The sequence below is a fragment of the Ambystoma mexicanum genome, chromosome 2p, assembly GCF_040938575.1.
Source record: "Ambystoma mexicanum isolate Mex_15411 chromosome 2p, UKY_AmexF1_1, whole genome shotgun sequence".
Lineage (NCBI taxonomy): Eukaryota > Metazoa > Chordata > Amphibia > Caudata > Ambystomatidae > Ambystoma > Ambystoma mexicanum.
In genome coordinates, this window is record NC_090923.1 from 776,798,073 (window position 1) to 776,821,397 (window position 23,325).

Below are 23,325 nucleotides of genomic sequence, written 5' to 3' on the forward strand. Positions count from 1 at the left end.
ATTACCTATCGACCTGTTACAAAGAACGGTAAAGCTGATGCCCTTTCTCGGATGGGAGTGGAAGAACACTTGATCAACCCTAAACCTGTACCAATCATTCCCGAGCAAAGAATTCTGGGTGTAATCGCCACAGAATCCATAGAGGAAGTTAAGGATAAAGCCAGGCAACTTGTAACTCCAGCAGACATACAGAATTGGCATCTGCAGGGAAAGGACTTTGCAGTAAAGGACAACTTATTGTATTTCCAAGAACGATTATACCTACCCAGCACAGATTTACAGAAAAAAGTAATCTCTTGTTATCACGATTCTTTAATGGAAGGACATCCCGGTATGGCCAAGACCTCAGAAAAGATCAAGCGCTACTTCTGGTGGCCGTCTTGGAAAAAAGATATCAGAGACTTTATAATGTCCTGTGGAGTATGCGCCCAAAACAAGAGTCAAAAGGAAAGACCAGCAGGCCTCTTACGCCCTATTGACATCCCACCTCGCCCTTGGCATACGCTTTCTATGGACTTCACCACCGATCTACCTCCATGCTCCGGATACAATACGATTCTAGTAATCGTGGACTTATTCTCCAAGATGGCGCATTTCATTCCGCTCAAAGGCTTGCCAACAGCAGCAACTCTGGCCCGAGAATTTCTCGAAAACATCGTCCGACTGCACGGTTTTCCTTCGGTTCTAATTTCGGATCGAGGTAGTCAATTTATTTCTCATTTTTGGCGAAGTTGCTGTCGGTTGGCTCAAATTGATGTGAGACTATCGACCAGTCACCACCCTCAGACCGACGGACAAACCGAGAGGACCAATCAAACTCTGGAACAGTATTTACGCTGCATGCTGCAACAAACTGAAAAAACTTGGAAAGACATCCTTTGGATAGCCGAATATGCCTACAATAACTCTGTCCATTCGGGAACTGGGAAAACCCCGTTTTTTCTTTTGTACGCCAGTCACCCTCGAACCTCGGAGTTGGATCCCCTCCAAGATCTTGAAACACCAGCAGTAGACTACCTGCATTCTACAATCACCCAAGCTTTTAAGGAAGCTGTTTCTCACCTTCAAAGGGCTAAAGAACAATACAAGAAAGGAGCAGATCAACATCGGAAGGAAGCCCCTCAATATCAAGTAGGGGATCAAGTCTGGTTATCCACCAAATATCTACCTCTAAAAGGGCCACGCACATTCAACCCAAGATACCTTGGTCCCTATTCCATCACTACCATAGTAAACCCAGTAGCGGTCAAGTTGGACTTGCCCCCGCACATAAAGATACATCCGGTCTTCCACGTCTCTCTATTAAAACCCGTGCAACCTCAAACCCGACTAACTAAATCTCCAAAACCTATCCTAGTTGATGGAGAACTCGAGTTTGAAGTCAAAAGCATTCTCGACTCCAAGATCTCCAAATCTAAACTATTTTACCTAATTGACTGGAAAGGCTACGGCCCCCAAGAGAGATCCTGGGAACCTGCTGAATATATCCACGCTCCTCGCCTAATCAAAAGATTTCACCGAACATTTCCTGACAAGCCAAAACCCCCGGAGAAGCCCGGTTTGGGAGAGGCCTTGAGGGGGCGTACTGTCATGATCTCTGCTTCCAAAAGGTCAGGGTTTTCCCAACTCCCTTGGAAGCAGAACCATAACCCAGGTTCTGAGTGCCAACCAGTCCCAATTGGGACCTTTTGGACCCAGTCCTGACGCCAGTGGCACCAGGCTCATAAATATGCCCAGTCCCAGCGCTGGAAGCGCCGGGCTCATAATGCTTGGGTGGACTTACCTGCAGCAGACCATGCTGCTTACTTGCCTGCCAGTTGAGCCTCTGATCCTCTTCTGTTTGGAACTACTTTTCCTGTTGGGTGGGGCAGGAGCCACTCCCTAGATTCAGAACACTGGAACTCTTCTGGAAAGCAGGAACTCTTTTCTTACCTAGGCGTGGCTGTGGAAGGAGACACCTAAGCACTACAGGAGGCTATTTAAACCACACCCGATGGATGAATCTTGCTTTGCATTATTCTGCATCCTCTGCAGCAGAACGCTCATCGTGTCTTCTGCATCTGATCCTGGGCCTAAGGAAAAAGGCTTACCATCCTGAATCCAGTCTTCAGCAACACCTATAAAGACAAGAAAGAACAGGTTAGCATTACGGTCTTCAGTGACAGCTCTTCACTTACCTGGTCCATCGGCTGTCACCAACGCCTCGCGCTGCATTCCGGCATCTGAAAGACAAAGGCTTACCTACTCTTCGTGCGCTCCGGAGGTCTTCACACTGCATTCCTGCATCTGAAAGACAAAAGCTTACCAACTCTTCGCACGCTCCGGAGGCCTTCGGCGCTGCATCCCGCATCTGAAAGACAAAACAAGGTGCGTTTAAAGACATTGGGGAACTTTAATACTCACGTGCCATTACTCCTTTCCACATCTAACCCAGTGGGTATTCCGGCACCCTGCAGCCGCTCCGAACTTGTACCTGCAAAATAAAAAGACAGTTAGAGCGCATCGTGAAGCAGGCAACAAGCGCTTACTTACGTGCTTCCAGGCGCTTCTATTCATCACACGGGCCCCAACTTCAACTCACTTCAGCCCGTCATCCGCCATCGCCGGAACCCTGCAAAACAAGAGACATCATTACTAAATACTTTAAAGACATTAGAATTACTCTAAACTTACCGTTCGTGCGGTAAACGACGGACAGCAGTCCTCTGAAGTCAAGAGGCCTGCTCCCCTTATCCAGTGAAGAAACTGGTTACAGCACCCTGCCCCGAGGCAGATGGAGAGCACGGCGTTCACTTACCTAAGACATCTTACCCTTCGAGTCAGACATACAGTGCACAGAGGTCCAGCCCAAAGAGCCAGCCGTGTGTTACACATCACCTTTGAAGATACGGTATACGCCCAGTCAAGACCGGCGCCTCTACGGGAATCAGGTGAGCGTTACAATCATCCCATGATGATAAAGACAAACTCAACTTCAAATCCCTTGCGAATGATTATAAGAAAGCCATCATCAAAGCCAAAGCCAAATCCTTTGAAGATAGAATCTCTGAGGCCAAATCAAACTCCAAGGAATTGTTCGCCATATTCAGGGAACTTGAGACCCCTACACCCACCCCCCAAAACTTCACCAAAGATAAAGCATGGTGCGATGACATCCAAACAGCCATGCAAAACAAGATCAGCTCTCTCCAAACCAAAATTCTGAATACCAAACTAGCGCTCCCTACCCCTCTAGCCCCCACCAAACCCCCCCCTCTCCTCAGCCACAGAGGCCCCCCCTACCTTCTCATTCAAAACCATCCAGGAGAAAGACATGATTAACATCATGAAAAATATCAAACCATCCAATTGCAAAGGAGACCCCTGCCCCGCCTCCATCATTAAAGACTGCGCAGACACCCTTGCCCCTTTCCTAACAGCCTTCGTCAATGCCTCCTTCACCACAGGGAAAGTCCCCTCCTGCCTCAAGGAAGCATGGATCCGACCTCTCATAAAAAAACCAACACTTGACCCCACCTCCCCTAACAACTACCGCTCCATAACCACAGTCCCATTCCTCCTCAAGATTCTAGACAAGGCAGCCTACCTGCAGGTCCAGCACTTCCTCGATGAGCATAACCTCCTAGGGCTAAGACAATCTGGCTTTAGGCCTAGACACGGGACAGAAACCGCCCTACTCGACCTCAAAAACCAAATGGATGACGCAAGGGACCAAGGCAAACCCGTCCTGCTCCTCCTCCTCGACCTCTCTGCATCTTACGATCTTGTAGACCACGACATCCTTTGCCATCACCTCACCTCCACAGCCAACTTCTCCCAAGAAGCTACCACATGGATCACCTCCTTCCTCCAAGGCAGGACCATGCAGGTCTTCTCTGACCTAGCCACTGCGTCACCCACCATCATGCTATGTGGTGTGCCCCAAGGCTCCTGCCTCTCCCCTACCCTATACAACATCTTTCCCCGCCCCCTCTTCCTTATCCTCGACGCCATGGGCATCTCATACACCAACTACACCGACGACACTCAGATCCTTCTCACATTAACAGGTGACTATGACACTGACTGCGCAACTCTCAACAACATATATAACACAATCCATATGTGGATGGCCATCAACGGACTTTGCCTTAATTCCGACAAAACTGAGCTCCTACTTTTAGGTTCCCCAGACACCCTCAAGAAATTGACGCCCAGTTTAGCCACTTCACCATTGACTCAATCAGAATTCCAGTATTGGACACAGTAAAAACACTAGGGGTCTATCTTGACTCCAACTTGTCCTTGACCAGACAAGTAAATGCAATCGCCTCCTCTGCGGCTTACCATGCAAAACTCCTCAACGCAATCAGGCCGTTTCTGTCCAAAGACACTTGCACCAACATAGCCAGAGCCATAACTGGTTCCCGGCTAGACTACTGTAATGTTCTCTTTCTAGGGACCTCTAACAAAAACCTTGAGAAGCTGCAAGTAATCCAGAACAGCGCCCTGCGTGCTGCACAAGGCATTGCCAAGAGAGAACACATCACTGCTGCCAGAAAAGCATCCCACTGGCTACCCATAAAGGAAAGGATTTTATTCAAAGCGTTAAGCATCACCCACAAATGCATCCACCTCTCAGCCCCAGCGTACCTATCCAGGAGAATACACCCGGCCGCCTCCACCAGACCTACCAGGACACCCTATGCCAATATGCTCTCCGTACCCAGGGTAAAAAGAGCTAGAGCAGGTGGCGCCAGCTTCCCCTACCTTGCTGCTCTACATTGGAACACCCGGCCCATCTCTCTGCGAGCTGAACCCTCATTAATTGCCTTCCGCAAAGCCATGAAAACTACCTTGTTCACCCAACCAACCCCACATGTTTAAACCTTCATGACTAACATGTATGATGTACTATGGTGTATGATGTATTATGGTGTATGATAGTCCTTATCGCTTAACACAGGATCTTGCCTTACTGTAACCCATGGCACAACCTGTACCTGTACCTGTAACTAAGTTCCCCTACAAGTAACAGCGCCACAATGCCCAAGGGCTGCCTGCGCGCTATATAAATGTAATAAATAAATAAATAAATAAATAAATAAATAGTGTATTTTCCAGCCTGCATCTCAGCAGCATCTAATAACAATGCTGAAGTGCCGGAAAGTGTCAATCTTCAGTCTGGGAGAACGCTGCTGATTGTGCCTTTGCTTTTGGACCCTGCCACTGCTAGTTCTGCTAGGCTGCAGAACGCTGCAGAACGCTGTTTGCTTTTCTTGCGACCTGCATCAACAGAAAACACTGCATACACCTTTAAGGGAGAGGTATGATTGGGGGACATTGTGCCGACCTACAAGGAGCTCGACCACCCTCCATGGTTCCAACAAAATCTAGCGGGTCCGTGAAGCGGCAGCAAAGTGCCAGAAAGTGACAGTCTTCAGTCTGCAGTTCCACAAGCCATACTGTCGTGCACAGAGACGTTTTTATGGGAGGGCAAAAGTGGCACTTGTCCAAGGCCCCCACTTTGGAGGGGCCCCACAAGGCTGCCTGGTCTAAAGAAGTAACATTTCTTTGTTCACCAGACTTAAATAGCACACATCAGGATATTTTATGGCATGGTGCTCAGGCTCTAAACCTATTGCCTGTCTGTTTTGGCAAGTACATTCTGCCTTGATCAATTCATTGTGTAATGCTTTCTGTGTTCACTGTGGTAGATATAGTTTGTGTGTTTCTTCCAGTACAACTCCTGTAGCATTCTTTCCTTCCTGTGGGAATTATGTTGATCATGTGCAATAGCCAAATTTGAAATGCATATTGGTAAATTGAGTGTGACAATGGTTCAGAAGTTAGCTCTGTGTGTTAAGCACTCATTGCAGAGATGTGTGTTCCTATGCAAGATTAGAATAGCGCATTCATGTAAGGCTGGCTGAGCCTTTCCTATGTCTGAAGTTTATAAACCTGCCTGATTATGTCATTGGTCTAGTGTGCTATTATCAGCAATGTTCCTGCCCCAGATACGGGTTGCTATAAAACGAACATGCTATCGTTATGGTGAAGGTCTAGACATTGGTTTATTCAGATGGGGTATTGTAAAACCTAGGCAATCACCTCCAACGATGAGCATAAACTGTTAGTCCAAGATATAAATAAGTATCCAAATTTGGAACCAAAGCATGTATGCTTGTATCCTGGCTTTGCCAGCAGACAATACAGTAATCCTGGTCAAATCACCTAACATCTCGTACATTACTGTATTGTCTTCTGTGAAGTTTGCCTCTTCGCATGCTGGTGGCATCGTTTAGCCCATAACTTGATCTTTCTTCTTATGTAGGCCATTTGAGTGGAAGGGGTGGTAGACAGAAGGGAGCGGACCAGTGGGTGCAGGATTCGGGCAAGCATATTTTAAAGTCTGCTCGTTTGACACAAAAAACACTTTGCATTTTTGTAAAAGTGAAAGGTTTTTCTGCACATTTATAAACAATTTCACAAGCCAGTGTTTTGGAACTATGTAAAGCTTTAAAATACAAAAGACCAACCCAGATTACATTGGTTAAATCACACTGATTGGTATGCTGGTACGTATATACTTCTCTTGATGATGGAGATATTGAAGCAAGAAGCATTCTGTGTAACAACCTTCTATAATATTTTGTTTTTAAAAATTGTCATGTTTGGTAATGTGCTTGGTGTACTTTCCAGGTCAGGTTTATAAAATGAGATTATTTTAATTCATGTTAAGAACTGGCAATGAAAGTGTTTGTATGCACAAATTCCAGATTCACCCCTTAACCAGCGCGTGTAATGCTGGGCATCTAATTTAATCTTGTATTGCCTAGCCTCTCGAAATTGCAAGTCCCTAAACCTTTCAAAACTGAGATTTCCTTCTGAAGCTATAATCTTCAAAACAGCCTCACTCATGGTTTAACTGGTTACAGTGTTGCTTCCACTATGATAGTGAGCATTGATTTATTGCACACCACAGGCACTTTAATCTTTTGATCTCTAATGGTAACACTATTTGAAAATCATGTCACACTTATAATCTCAGTCTGTCTGGATACAGACACATTCCTGGTAGCTGCTAATCCGCATCCACTATCCATGTTATGGTATGTGTAGCATTCTCCTTCCTTCCAATTGGTCTCACTATCCATGCTTGAGCAGGTTTGCGTTCTGTGAGGCAGCAAATGTGAGTTCTGTGTCTATTCTGGGTTACATGTACCTTTTACATACAGTCCAGCATTAATACTACAGGCTGCATACCTTCCAGGATTCTATTGATAAAAAAGTCTCCTGTATCTATACTAGAACAGAAGTAACCTCTTCATAGACTAATAATGTTGGCCTTCAAATGCTACTGGTTTATCACTCTGATTAGAGCAAGAATGAAGAGGGTAAGGAGACTTAAAGGGAGCAAACATCCTTATGTTTTATGCTTTGAGCAGCATATCAACCTATGAGGGGGTTGCAGATATTCTTTATCACTTAATTCCTTCGGTTTGGTTGAGGGGGGCCACAAAGATGTCTGTGCCCAGGGCCCCAAAAGTGCTTAAGATGGTCCTGGTTGTGCACCGTTGATTGGAACTGTGAGTACTTTCCCCCTGGGAGCACGAATTGAATTGTGTTACTCCCCAATTGCATGGAGGTTATTGGATTGAAGCTACCAGTGCGCAGGAGCCCCTGGAGATTTTAAATATCTACAACCTTACCATGGGGTTTTAGTGATGGCTTTTGTATCGAGTGTGGGGGGAGAGGAGCAGGGAAGCCTCAGTGGCTCCTTGGAGGCTTGTGCAGTATCACCTCTCCTGCCTGCAATGGACAATGGTAGGCCCCTTGATCGCTACAGTTTGGAGAGTCTGCCCACACAGTAGGAGGAGGGACAGAGACACTCATACTGCCCTATCGATGCTTAAGTTCATATAACTGCCAAAACTACTTAAGCCCTGAACTTACTAGAGGCTGTGATAATGGCGCCAAGTTCCCCTCCACTCAATGACTTAAGGCAAACCGTGTTTGGGGGCGGGTGGCACAATCTCTCCTGCATCCCTGCTCAGGCCCCCGCCTCCTGCTAACAATGTTATTCATCAAAATGTCGATCTCAGTGCAACACCGCCATTGGAGAACCAGCGATCAGAGCCCTCGGCTTGCACTCTCAAATTCTCCTGCCGCAGGGGCCGGACGGTGATGTGGTCCCTGTTGGGATGGCCCCACTGGATTTGTCTTCAGCTACTCTAGTCTCGGGGTCAGCACCCCCTAGAGTCTACAGGTTTGCAAAAATTGCGGGGAACTTGGGATTCTAGTGGGGAGATTTAGGGGGATCACCCTTTTAAAAAGAGTTGACCTTGAAATATTCTCAGTCCCTCACCCCAGATGGAAGCCCAGGCCCAGAGAGCTGCATCGACTATTGACCCAGGCCTGATTGCGGCCTTATCAGTGACTTTGGCTTCATACATGAAACTGCATGAATCACTGAATGACCATATCAGGTACCAGTCCACACTGATTGCAATGCTGCACACAAAACTACTATTTCTGGAGGAGTTTGTGACTGGAATCCAGGGTAACCTCGACAAAAACAAGGAGGAGATAACCAACATACCTCAGGCAATAATTTCAACTGTGTCTAAAGATAAGAATAAAAGGAGTGAGGTGCTTCAGGGCTCCTTTACCAGACTCTGGGCCTCATTACACGTTAGGCAGTAAGGGTTTACCGGTACCGGTAAGGGCACCGGTACCGGAAAACCTTTACCGCCTTACTACGAGTTCCCTTCGCGGGACCTTGGAGCTAATTACGGTACCGCAATTTGTGGTACCTTAATTAGCGCCTTCCCCATTCCCATTATGCCCCATGGGGGAAAAATGGGAATGGGGAAGTGCCTTGGTGAATGGGGAATTACCGCCCCTGCTCACCTTGGAGTAGGGCGGTAATTCCGCCATCCACCAAGGCGGACAAGGTAAAATACTGGTGGCAACCATGGCGCTATGGTTACCGCCTACCGTGTAATGAGGCCCTCTGTGTTTACATCAATCAATTTCATCTTCCCCTCCAAGGGTAACTGGAAGGGGTGTATGTACCAATGACCTTGTTATTGCTGACCAGTCTCCAGCGACATGTCCATTACTGCCTCCAAATGCCATGCAAGAGGCTGGCATAGATCTTCCATGATCTGCTGTATCCATCTCTCAAGGAGCCGGAGAGTCCCTGCCCAGGGAGGATTCAGTAGTTTCAGCACAGCTCTTTGATACAGAGGGGGTGGCTCGGGAAGAGGTGGGGGCCTCTGTGCAGGCACTTCCCAAAACAAAATATGACAAAAACTCCCAGTAAGCGATAAGTTAAATGACAAATCCCCTTAAACTAAGAGACTAATTCTTAGGAGGACGGTGTCAAAGGAAAAGAGTGTGGCTAAACCGGTGAGTGTGAGTGAACTGCAAAACGGCCTTGCAGTCCAGGTGCCCGAGGGTAGGTTGAACCAACCCTTTAGGAACATAATACCAATTCAAACAGCTAAGCCGCTTGGCCCAGCACCCAAATTGGATCGGCCCTTGTGGGAGATGTCAAGGCCTCTAGCTGGGGCTAGGATGGAATCCAATGTGGTAAGGCAGTTGGAGAACTCTCTAGATGAAATATTGATTGACTTAACAAATGTATCCATGTACACTATGAATGAAGATGAAGAGGTAGCCTGGACTTGAATGTCCATCAACGTGAAAGCTATCAAATGGAAAACACTATAACTGACACCTCAAGTCCGATAGATAATCCAAATCGGGCAGGAGCCCGTCAAATGGTGAGTCAGAAGGGGCATGCAAAGGGCCTCTTAATAACGGTTCTTCAAGGGTTTCTTTCTCGGGAGTGGGGCTTAGGGATTATAGTTACCTGGTTCCCCAAACTGAAAACAACCGAGGAAGCAAATGTGTGACTACCTTCCAACCCTTCACCTGCCGGCTCTAGTTTCCTAGCTTCAAAACACTGGAGGAGAGAAGAATGTTCTCCCCAAATGACACCAATACTATGACCCCTGCCTATAACCCCTTTGTCAAAAGCCCCCCATTTCATCGTCAGGTCAAAATAGGCCAAAGGTTCCTAAAGGGTGACCAAAGTGTGAAACTAACGGCAAAAGTACTTACCAATGGCAAAGCCGGGGCCCCCAGTGTTCGTTTGGAAAGAATACTTATCATCAAGGACAATTTCATTTTGAACCGTGCAAATGTAATGTGCCTCCTAAACACCATTCCAGTCTTCCATCAAATTAAATCTAAAGCTCTTCTAGTTGTGGAGTTCCCGGAAGAGCACTGATTGAACATAACATTATTACACTTATCATCTGGGAGCACCTACTATCTGAGAGGGCAAAGCTATTACCATTTGGCTTCAGGCTATCAGACTATAAAAGGGACCACAGCGAGACTGCAAGAGAAGAACCAAAATGAGTGAGGGGGTTTCAGTATTCCAACACCTCGGCCAGTGCCCCCGAAGTAAACCCATCGAGAACAGATTGGCTTCCGGCCATTCTTCCGAGACGCCTTTCCTTCGACCAGAGCATATCAGTCAGGAGCTGCCCCAGCAAAGATCAAATGGTCCGGCTGACACCTTGTCACGACTTAGCTAATGATGAATGGGGGTGGTTGTCGGGTGCACTGGCGGAAGGAAACCCATGATCATAGCATGGGAGGTTTGGGGGGGTCAAAGACCAACACGCCAGGGAAAACAGGTGCAAATATGTAGCTGGAACACTTTTTTTACACCTATTTGGTGAAGGTATCCCCCAACTTCATGATCTAGACATTGTGTGCCTCCAGGAGACATGGATGAGGTCCTCTCCCCTCTTGGAGGGTTTTACCATCACATTTAATCCTGCAGAAAACAGAACCAACTGTAGACCGATGGCCGGCCTCTTAATAGCATTGAGAACCACAAGGGGCTTTACGGTCATTGCAGAATTTCAGCCCACACCTTTGATCCAGGCAATTATTCTATCCCTGGGCTTGCCTTCCCTTGTCCACTCTAGGAAAGTGGTTACACTGATCGACGAGACGAGAGCCTCTTACCTCAACTTGGAGTTTTTCATATGTGGTGAACTAAACATCCATTGTTATGATGGGGCTGTCAAACTGATTGAAGATCCATCTCTCAGTGCATCTCAGTGAGTGCTGAGAGGCCTTCATTGGAGATCGGAACTGGATGATCAAAACATTGGGCCTCATTACGATAGTGGCAGTACAGTGATAATGGCGCCGGTAGTGCTGCCGGCGCTGTTATCACTGTACCGCCACATTACGAGTTCTGCTCATGGCACCCACGAGCATAACTGGATGGTAGCAATGGTACAAGGTCGGAATGGCCCTGTAATTCCCCTTTCACCAGACCCGGAGCCAGACCCGAGTTTGGAGGTAACCATGCCAGTATAAATGGCATAGCTAGCTCCAACCTCGTAACGGGGCCCATTGTTATAGTAAATGGTCACATCACTGCCGACAGTCCGCCCAGAGCGACATGGAAAAGGGTCTGTGACGCCAACATTTTAGATTACATCTTTGTCTCAGAACTCCTTTTCTATGATTTGATAATCCTGGTTTTACGAGACACGGATCGAAGCGACCATAATATTATAGTGGTAACCGCGGACAACTGGTCTTCTAAGGGTGGCTCTGGGCAATATGACGACTGTGAGCTGGAACCAGGAAGAAATAGGTTGAGGATGAAGCCACGTCTGAGGACAACACCTTTAGCCGTTGAGTCTAATAACTTTCGTCATAAGGCCTCAGCCCCCTTAAAAGCCTACGAGGCTTCACATGTATCATCCAACAAAATGGGATTTCGTATGCGACACAAATATGACATAGAGGTGGTAAATAGGAAGAAGGCCCTCAACAAAGAATTAAGGAAAAATTCCTTAAAATCAATTGGCGAAGTTCCAGAAAGTGCTAAATGCCTTAAACAAGCATTTAAGACCTGGCTCAAAAGCCACAACAACTGATGATTCCATGGGACACCAAAGGGATGTTACGTTCTATTTCAACTATAAACATGGCAGAGATGTGGAGAATTATGAATCATCTTCTGGCCCCTCAAGATGCTCTAACTCTCAATCCAATACTGGTGGAACTCTGGAAGTCCCAATTTGAGAACATATTTGCTGACTCTGAAAAACATCAGCTGCAAGATTCCCCTGCTCCCACAGGTCCATGGTGTAACTCCACAACTTACCTACAGATATTTAACCAGATACTCATGTCCAGCAACTCTCGAGCTGCAGGCCCTGATGACATTACAAATATGCGCCAGAAGGAAGATCCATAAAAATGGGCTGCAAAATGTTAGAAGTGGTTCGATCAAATTAAAAAAGAAAAGACAATCCCGACTTCTTGGACATGTTCTACAATAGTCCCGATTTACAAAAAGGGCTATCGGGAAGAGACGTCTAATTATATTTGCATCACCCTTTTAGACGTCAGTGGTAAGATCAGTGGGTCACCTCTCCTTAAAGCCCTTACCAACTGGGTGAATGAGACATCGCACTGTGACCCTTGGCAAACAAGACTCATCAGGGGTGTGAGACATCAGTGTCACTCTTCCTACTGAACATCTTTAAGTCGAAGGCAAAGAATGGGTATGAAGTATATATGGCATCGATCGATTTGGCCCAGGCCTTCAACACAATAGATCGCCAGTGCCTCTAGTTTAAATTGAAAGCCTGGACGTGTCCAACAGACACACAAGAAGCTCTCAAAGCATTGCACTCTAAAACCTCCCTACATGTGAGATTGGAACGCAAGGGCCATATGAGCGAAGCGATTCCAACTTTTAACGGAGTGAAGCAAGGAAGCCCGCTGCCGCCGGCTGTCTTAAATTCTTTTATCTCGGACGTGGAGTCAGCGTTTGGACAGGTCAGATGTTTTCCACCGAACCTGGTGGGGGTCCAGATCGGACGTCTCCTCTATGCGGATGATCTAATCTTGCTTCACCAAACACAGGTGGGCCTTCAAAGACAGCTGTACGCCCTGAGCTTTTACATGGAGGAGAAAGGTCTCAAAGTGAACGTAAAAAAATCGAGGATCTTAATATTGGGACGAGGAATGAACAAGAACGCCAGTGCTCAAAAAGCGTGGTTCATGAAAATAGAAAAAATACCGGAAGTTGCAACTCTTACATACTTGGGGCTATGTTTAAATGACACTGTAGTAGACACCGAAAAAGAACTTGTTTTGCAGTACAAGACCAAGAACCTGGCCTGCCAAGCTCGTATCATCTTGAAGCGGTACTGCAGATTTTCTTTGATCCCAGTTCTTGATTTCTTCCGCCTAAAAGTGACTCCAATATTAACATACAGCCCCGAAGCTTCATTTTTCTCACCAGCGGCCGTGTAGGATAAACTTGAGGGCTTATTCTGGAGGAAGGTCCTGGACTTACCGAATGGTGTGCCAATTCAGGCTATTAGAGTGGAACTGGGGATAACCTCCCTCTACTCGATCACTATATGGAAAACCCTCTCATTGTTTAGGAAGTGTGCAGCTCCGGGGTCTGAGGGGGGCCCTGCATCTATTGGGGCCACTATGGTTAAGCCTTCAGAGACTCTCTTGAATGCCTAGAGCTACTTGTGTAAAGACATTCTGGGTGACCTGGGTGAATCGGCTGAGTCACTGCAGTCAAATCCAGCACGATTTAAGAGGAAGCTCTATGACTGGATCCATGCAGTGGACAAAATAATTACCCCCAAGCTATATGGGAACAACTTCAAGGACACTAGAGCAAGGGAATCCCTACCTCCTTGTATTGTTAAGTTTCCTTGCAGGTTTAAACCGGCTAACTTTCTGAGGGTAAGATGAATTTGTACCGAACCAAAGAAATCACAGAGGTTCGAAAGCCCACTGCTTCGAGAGACTTCAAATGTAGACTATGTGACTCTAGTAGAGAAACACTGATGCACTTTTTTCTTTTTTGTCTGGGGGCCATAAAACTCTGCTATAAATGGTTGGCAAAGTTCTTCAGCAAATTTTCAACTGTATCCGCTGAGGATTGGTGGAGGAGGCTGATGTCAAGCTCACAAGTGTCATTGACTTTAGCTTTGTTGGCTCTCTTGAAAGACGTCTTTGCTCTTTTGGATACTATATAGGAGTGCATTAGATGAGAGTGAAGGTTGGGGATAGTCCGCTTGTCACCCACTTATTCCAGGGGGCTCCAAAGCACTAAAGCAGTGTTTTTTCTCCAGGGTTGCTTTGGATCTTGCTCAGGTCTTACCTGACTTGAAACCGGGAATTTCTCCTGGCAATCCTCGTGGCCATCCTCTCTTGGTGTGTTTTATCTTTTATATTTTGTCATTATTAGTTTTGTTATACCTCCCCTCTTAATCTTAAATGTAAATGTTTTTATTTTCTCTTTTCTGTTGCGTGAAGAATTTATGAGTTGTAATTGTACTCTTAGAGTGCTGTAAGGTTTTTGTTTAAAACCATCTGCTAAAAAAATACAAAAAAAAATAAAAATACATGGCTGAACTCTTCAAAGTCTATAAGGAACTGGCCAATCCTACTGCAGCTTCTTCCTCTACTGCACCCACCCAGGCCCTTTGCTTGGTCCTGGCTGCACGCATCACTGCAAATACACAGGACATCCTGTCCTCTCTCGCCCCTACACCTTTTCTGGCACCTACATGTCTTGGGCCCCCCTCAGCCACCCTAACCCCTGATCTCTCCTCCCTCTCACCTGTTACACCTGATGAGGTCTCCTGACAAGTCTGGTCCATGAAAGCTTCCTCCAAACAGGTTGACCCATACCCTCCTAAAACCATCAAGGACACAATTGATTTTCTTGCTCCAGACCAGGCTGACCTCTGAAACCTCTCTTTTGCCTCTGGAGTTTTCCCCACCTCTCTCGAGCACTTTCTTGTGCACCCTCTGCTCAAAACATCCTCTGCTGACCTTTCTATCCAGGCAAACAATCGCCCAATCTCTATCACTCCTTTCCTGGGCAAACTCCTGGAGATATTAGCTATCTGTCAGCTTACCCTCTACTATGAATACTGTTGGTTGTCTCCATGACCATCGGTCTGGCTTTAGAGCATCCAAAGGCATGGAAACTGCTCTTCAGAACACTTGTGAAGACCTGCTATCAAATCTCGATTCTAAGTCTCCCTCTGTCCTTATTCTTCTCGATCTCTCTTCTGCATTTGGCACAGTAAACTACAACATCCTGATCCACCATCTCCATGGTACCCTGGGCATCATAGATCGGGGCATGGTGTGGCTTGCCTCCTTTCTCTCTGACCACCCTTCCCAGGTGAAACGTGGGTCCTTTGTCTCCTCTATCACTCTCTCTACTTGTGTTGACCCCCGGGGATCTAACCTATCCCCTTGGTTCTTCAATGTCTACATGGCTCCTCTGGCCCACAGGATCTCTTCCCTCTCCTCTAACTTTCGGATGACACACAACTCTCTTTCAGGCTATGCATGGCCTCTTCCTCCTCCTCGCTCATTCCAGACTGTCTGTCCGCAATTGAGTATTGGTGTGCAGCTAATGATCTCTGCCTCAATGCCAGTTGAACAGAGATTGTCCTCATTGGGACCCCTGCTCTTACTTTCCTGATTTCTCACTGGCTAGCATCCCTTCACCCTGCCCATTCTGCTGCTAGCGGGGCAAAAAATCTAGGGGGCATTTTTGACTCCACTCTCTCCTTCTCTTCTCACATCTCGGACATCTCCAAAAAGTCCCACTATCAGTTTTCTCACTTTCCCCCCAAAAGGCTCATCATCTCCAGGGCCCTGGTTCTCTCTAGGCTGGACCACTGCAACAGCCTCTTTCTCAATCTTCCCACCTCTACTCTCCGTCTGCTACAACTCATCCAGAACAGAACCGCAAGATTTATCATTGGCCTCAAGCCCATGTGCTGCATCTGTCAGGTGCTGAAATCCCTTCACTGGCTCCCTGTGTCTGCTAGGATCAAGTTCAAAACCCTCTGCATTATCCACAAGGGCTTCTGGTCTGGGACTGGGGCATGAACTATCTACAACACTCTCTTCCTAAATGCTCTCCTTCTATAGCCCTCCGCTCATCCTCCTCCAACTCTTTGTGGGTGAGCGCTTTTTCCAAGCTAAGTTTTGGGAGTAGATCTTTAACCTCTGCAGGTACCTCCCTCTCCCCTGCTAACCTCCTCGCCTTTTCTCTCCTGCCGCATTCCTCCCTCTCTTCCCTAACTCTGTTCAGCTTTTGCTGACTGGTCGCCTGGTTCACATCCAGAGCCTCACAAGTCCCAGGCTCCCCAGCAAGTCTTTGCACTTGCCTCCGGGCCTCTGCACTATGTTCAGCACTACTGCACTTTCATCATATCCTCCATGTGAGGGATAACCTCTCTGCACTTACTAGACTGGGCGCACTTGTTCCCCCCCTCCCTCATACTTCTGTCCTCCCCCCGTTGTGTCCCCCCTAGTTTGGGTGCACCTGAAACACTCAACACCTAAAGCAAATGCTTTAGGAGAAACACTGTCAAGCCTAATACGCTGGTTACTTTTTATGTTAGATCATTCGGAAAACACTTCACTTGTGTATAAGTGCTGTACAAATAAACAATTACAATTCAAAAACTACCAGCAGTCAGGCCTGCTGGTAGTTCACAGCACCTATCGGCAGACTCAGAGTGACCCAGTCCAGAAAAGGTGCCATTGTTACCGACACTATTTTCCAGACCGGGTCACTCGTAATGAGGGCCAAAGTCATTTGCGAAATGTAACAATGTTCAATATCTCTTTTTAAATGAGAAGGCTTTTGCAGGTTTTTATTTATAAACTCACTGTTAAGCTCTGGAGCATTGGCCAATGGTCCACAGTCCCAGTTATTGACTAAACCTGTATAAACACACAGGGAACATTTACTTGGCTTTGTTGAAAGAGACTGTGTGCCCAGTACGCTCATGTCATTGAGTGCCAGTCTAAATGAATCTTCCTCTGGCATGTGAACATGCTCAGAAAGCAGGATAGAGTTCACACATGCATGTAACAACATTCTACATGCATTCAATTGGTTATAGTTTATTAGATGCGGCACGCTGTGTACAGGAACATGTGATTTGCTACACAGTAAGTCAGGTCTCACTTGCTTTTGAATGTGAGAAATCACATTTCCCACTACAATGCTAAAACATTTGATTTTCAATCAGTTCTCTCTAGTAGTATTCCTCTCACCAGTTCTGCCTCCTCCAGGTACTAGCAGAGAAATTTTTCAACGGGCCTCAGGGGTTTTAACACTAACTTTGACCCTCACGGCCTCCTGTTAATATCCCGTGTCAGCCAGGCCCCTTTGCTGTCTGGTCAATCCACTTCTGGGAATCAGGCAAAATCTGATTTAGGCTCCCCTTGGTCAAGGGTCATGCTGTCTCTCATCTCTCGAGATGGCATTAAACCTCCATGTTCATCCAGTTGGAAAGAGGCTCCAGTTTCTGTACCCTTGAAAATACCAGAGGCCACTCTCCACTTCATGTGGTTTTCAACTTTAATACTCTACTGTCTCCCACAGTATGTCATTTGAGAATGACATTTCTGATTGGTAAAATCTTCCGATTGTCTTGTTTATTAGGTTTATTAGGTTGACACTCCCAGAGGTGGTGCTGGACAATCTGGACTCATAATCATATTTTCTTCCATATCTTCCAGTATGAATGTTTGATGTCAATGAAATATGGATATCAAGATTTGCCCAATTGAAATATGTGGCATGAATTTGTGCAGTGACATTTGACCAAATTCTTAATTTTTAAATAATGTATCAATTAATAAAACATATCAATATATTGTGATTGGCTCATTCTGTCATTCTGTAGAGGAGACTCTGGCAGTTTCTAAATACTTGTCATTTTTGTGCTAACCTTCAGCATTGGAAAGTTGCATCCAACAAAATGTGTTCAATGCACCAAATAACGTAATTTAAATGGCCAGACTTATTTCTATTGAACTGTGCACACGAAAAACAATATCAGCATATTAAATCTTGTAAGCAGCTCTCACAACAATGCACTATTTGCAGCATTTTACACTCTGCCTGTGCCCGTCTCTATCTGCCTTTCAGTTATTCCCCTACAAACGCCCTAATCCTCCAGGACTGATGTTTAAGGGGTGAGGACACTGGTAGAGGGGTGAAAGTCAATTTTGGTTAGGGGTGTTAGGTAAGATTTTCATAGAAATGGTAAATCTTCCTAACCTATGTCAGAACGTTTTGCTTTACTGGTGGGTTATTTTTACTTAATACCTCTGTGAGTGGGAACGTTTTTTCACACCCACAGAATCTTTTACTCTTTTTATGGGTGTCAGTTTTTAGACTCTCCATAGTGTCTTTTTAAAGTTATCCTCTTTAACAACTTTTTGGCAATAAGTGCCTGTTGTTGCTGGGTTGCACTAGGGGCTCCCCTTTTAAACTTTCTCTGGCTAACCCTGAGAGAAATACAGTTCCCAAGGGAAGAAAAGATAAGATCTTTGTATCTCTTTTACATTGTATTTTGTGAAACAAGCACGTCCCACCTTATGTGGAGTGCTGGGGAGATACAATGTATCCTGTTTCACAGTAAAGCTGTAATAATTCTGTTACAGGGACAAGTTTACCTTCAATGGCTGGTGGCAGTGATACCTTGTATTCATTTGATGCACCTTTATCGAGGACTGTGTTCATAGCTGCGGTAAAGGCGACTAAGGCTGCTCATTTTACCAAAATGGCCCCTGTCTTATTTTTTTACCATTTTAGCATTTTAGTGTTTCTTGTCCTTTCCTGTTCCTTCCCCTGACATCCACGGTGGGAAATTCCTTTGTGGGATTTTTATCTTTGGTGGGAGTTCCCTGGACTCCACGCCCAGGCTCCAATATGTCTGTGAAGGCAGGAAGTGAGGGAGGAGTCTGAAACGCCACAGCCCTTGTCTTCCTCCTTGCATGAAAGGGGACAAATGCCAGTGGGGTGCTGGCTGTCCTGATTGGACAACCAGACCACCGCTTCTTGTAAAATTCAGGAAGAGAATGCAGCAATGGTTTTGTAATTCCTGTTAAATACTGCAAACCTAGAAGCTGAAGACAAGTCAACCACTGGAAATGAAACCAAAGAGGATGATGAAGGAAAAGCGACCAAGTTGATTTCCTTCCAATTGACCTGGGAACTCTGAAAACAATTACCCTGACCCAAACCCTAGAGAGACCCAATAGAATGACGACATCTGCATTTTGAGCCATCTCATGCCATGCTGTGACCTTGCAGGGCTGCAATAGCCCAATACCCTGGGAACCATTGTATGGTGCATGGTCTTTCAAATTCCGAATCTTGCTGAAACTTCGTGGGCATCCTGGTGTATCTCCAGAGACACAAATCCAGTCTGAAAAGTACCCATTCCAGAGTGCTGGACCTTTGTAATGACGAGAATTCAACCACAATTTTCTGTCTTCTTCTATGCTCCTGTAAAAGGCTCCAAATCCACATAGCTGCATTCAACCATGAAGAAAACCTTGCCTAGAGCCTTCTCCATTGATCTCTGCTGCAAAGTTACTTCGGAGGTCTTGTTTGCCGTCACCACAACATGGAATCCACTGATAAGGTATTTGGCTGCAGATCCTGAAGTTCTCCTGCTGTAATATATTGTACAATACTGAGCTACTGTGTTGGTTTGGTTATGTACTTGCCTTAAGACTCTTGTGATTCCTGTGAAGTGTGGGGTGTTTTCTGTGATTGGGAAGCCTCTTGTCCAGTTCACCCAGTTCCACTGCTCGAATCCTGCTTGGGTGTCTTCTGTAAACCTCCTGGACCCTCCTCTAACTGTAAAAGAAAAGTACTCATTGTTTTGCCTGGTCTTCCTAAGGAACTCTGAACTTAAGAACTTATCCTGACAATGCCTACTGGACACTATATCCTAGTGACCCCCCTTCTGCCACTGAGAATATTCATGCTCCAAAAATAAGGGAAATACTTTTAAGGGATTGGGCCTTTTGCCTATAAAAGTGATTAAGTGTTTAAAAGTTACTCTAAGAGTGAACAGTTACACACATTCTTACTTACCTTGGATGTGTGATGCACTATTCTCAAATGTATCGTTAACATCTTTCTTTCCTTAGAAACCGTTTTGTAATTCTAATAGAAAGTAAATGTGGGGGTATATTACTGACCTGTGATTTGGTTCTGCCTCTTGCCATAAGTAATGTGTTGGTTTCACCAGATTATTCCTGTTAGGATAATTGTATAAGTGTTCCCCAACTGGGTCTTGCTTCCCCTGACTTGCTGCTAGCCTGTCTCAAAGTATGGTTAAAATCTTTCTTTCCTTAGAAACCGTTTTGCCATTCTAATAGAAAGTAGATGTGAGGGTATATTACTCACCTGTGATTTGGTTCTGCCTCTTCCCAAAAGTAATGCAGTTGGTAACACCAGATTATTCCTTCTAGGATAATTGTATGAGTGTCCCCCAACTGGGTCTTGCTTCCCCAGACTTGCTGCTAGCCTGCCCAGAATAAGTCTACCTTAGGTCTTACCTACATGGAATAACTTTGAGTCATTCTGTAAAGTGTAACATTGGGTTTTGCTTTTCCTCTGCTGTTTAGACAGACACAAAAAGTGTCCTAGGTTTATACCTGCCCCAAGTTGCGGATAGCTCCTTGAAAAAATATATAGGTTTTTACTCACCTAGAATAACTGTGTGTTATCACAAAAGTAGATTTTTACTGTAGCTGGAATAAGTGCTCCACTATTCACAAAACGTTTATTGTCCAGTTGACTGATTATGTGAATCATTACTGAGAGACACTGTGCAACTGGTAGGGTCTACTGCCCTTGCATTACGGAATGTAATCACGAAAGTAACCATTGGTCTTTACTCCCCAAGAATAGGTGTGACCTATACTGAATGTGTATGAAATTGTTTGACTTCCCTAGCACTATTGTTATGTGTTCCAAATAAGATGTATGCTTTGGTCTGTGCACCTTCAAGCATAGTGTTGTGTTTTTATAATTGTGATTACATATAATGTGTGATAGTACTTATTTACCCCTAGATTTATCTGGGCCTACTTGTATTGAAATAAACCATTTATTTCTACAATACATAGAGTTTCAGCGTTTCTTTGGACCATTTATATTACAATTTCATTTGTACTGATTCTACAGCCCTCTCTCCCTCCTAAGATAAGCCTGCCTGCTCTGTCTATGCTAGCCTGAATTCAGGTGGTACAGCCTTATACTAAGAGTGAAGTCTTTACTGCCTCAGTTGAATGGTTTTACTAAGCCCTTAATTGGACTTCAGAAAAACTGTCCTAACAAGTGGAAAGGTGCCTTTATTGAAGGATAGATATTAATATGTGCACCGGTATGAGAGGCAATATGCACGCCTTCCTAAATCCAATTAAGGACTGTTCTGGGATGAAAGGTCCTCAGCTGGTTCCCTTGGAGACACCATTACTCTGTTTGTTCCCCTTTTGGAATTTGTAAAAACAATGGGAGAGATCTTATCTATAATTTGAAAACACCCTCTCCAAAAATGCAGACCTGATTCACACATCGTTGTGTGAAATGAACATCACAGATTCAAATGGGAGCACGAAGGACATAATTTTCCAATGAAATGAGAAGCCCTAGAATGACCACAAATGTCTCCATATGTCTCACGCATCCCTTGGATTTTGGGGTTCCCGAAGGAATAGTGAAGATTTGAGTTCACCTGCATTGGTTACTGAACCCTTCAACTGTCCTCAACTTTATTTGAATACATTGTTATGGGCAGGTAGCATCTCTTGAGTAATTACACTCATGACTAGTCAACATGAGCATGTGTCTATTTTGTCTTTGCAGGCTAATCTAATCCCATATTTTCTTCCAGGAAAGCGCATCTGCCTAGGGGAGGGACTTGCCCGGATGGAGCTGTTCCTATTCTTCACCACCATCCTGCAGAACTTCTCCTTGAAGGCTGTTGGAAATCCTGATGATATTGACCTGACACCAGAGATCAGTGGATTTTCACATATCCCAAGATTGTATCAACTTTGTCTGGTTCCTCGTTTGATATGAACCACAGCATTCTTTGAATAACATGTGTTTAGTGAATTATATGATCATTATTACGCTTTCAAATTGTTTCCCAAATGATTTGAACAATCTTAAGGCATATAGTGAAAGCACAAAACACTTAAATGAGGGGTGATTTGAGAAAAACACCAACATGTGAAATCTGCATACACCATGATATTTGAAATAATGTGAATATTTTCATAAAATAAATAGTTTTAAAGATTTTAATTTTGAATAGCAAGACATTCACATGGGGGAAAGTGCTGGAGATTCACTGTGATTAAAGATTATTGAACACCTGCACACTTGTTGTTTCAGTCATTCCTTCATGGGGCTCTTTGTCTTTCTTGTCGGTTGTTCCCTTCCCATTTCCTTCAGACCACAACCATGACAGCGAACTTACAATGGGACGCTCTGTCTCATGAGGCCACATTTAAGTACTTTGAGTAGGAGCCACAAAATAATTCTCTCTTTCCTTTATAGGAACAAATCTGAAACCATATACTGTATTCTAAACACTTAACTGGTTCCTATTCCTCTGTCCATATTATAAATGTGCTGTCCACTCAGGATACTTATAAAACAATGATGGCTTCTCAGAAAAAAAGTATTGTTTGTGACTTTTTATGAATAGGCAGTGGTTGGATGGTTCCTGAGAAACTCAAACAAGTACAATTTCCAGGGGTTTGACCAGGTGGAATTTCACAGGTTTTCTCCAAAATGTGAGATGTTTGGTTCTACTGAGCTTGCCACTGCGTCTATATACACAAAACACAAAAAAAAAAAGTATGCATTTACTAGTCTTAGGAGAAGGCAAAAGCACTGAGAACCCCACGCGTATTTTGCAAACAGAGGAGAACGCCATGCTTTTAGAAGGTGGACAAGAAGGTCAGAGCACCAAGGTCCCCACATGCATGTACTTGACGTAGGAGAGTAGTAACAGTATTTATTCAGAAAATATATATTAACAAAAAAGATAAACGTCACACAATGCAACAAAGCCAAATGCCACCTATGTAAAACATCATACAGAAAAAAGTATTTATTAATATAAATCATAAACAAGGACATGGCATCCACGCATGACCTAGTATTATTTCTAATAAAATCTGGATTAAGCCATCTTTTAATGACATTCATTGTAAAAATGTTCATATTAATAAACAGTGTATTGTGTCCTCTTCTCGACTCATCTCGTAGCCACACATCCACTCTGAACCGAACTAGTTCATGCAAGCTTTTAAATGGAGCACATTTAGCCTCATCATCAAGGCTGACCTTCTGCACTCAGGGGACTTGATTTTTGGTATAAACAGACACAGAGAAGATGATAT

At 44.9% G+C, this 23,325-nt stretch overlaps 1 protein-coding gene across 1 annotated transcript in view; it reads left to right on the forward strand.

The window, feature by feature from the left end:
• LOC138566782 (cytochrome P450 2G1-like) overlaps positions 1-22,286 on the forward strand; it is a 498,767-nt gene extending 476,481 nt beyond the window's left edge. Inside the window, exon 9 of the mRNA XM_069644433.1 lies at positions 21,804-22,286. Within this exon, the coding sequence (XP_069500534.1) occupies positions 21,804-21,991 (188 nt within the window). The 3' untranslated portion in view covers positions 21,992-22,286. The remainder of the gene's footprint in view (positions 1-21,803) is intronic.
• Positions 22,287-23,325: the final 1,039 nt, after the last annotated feature.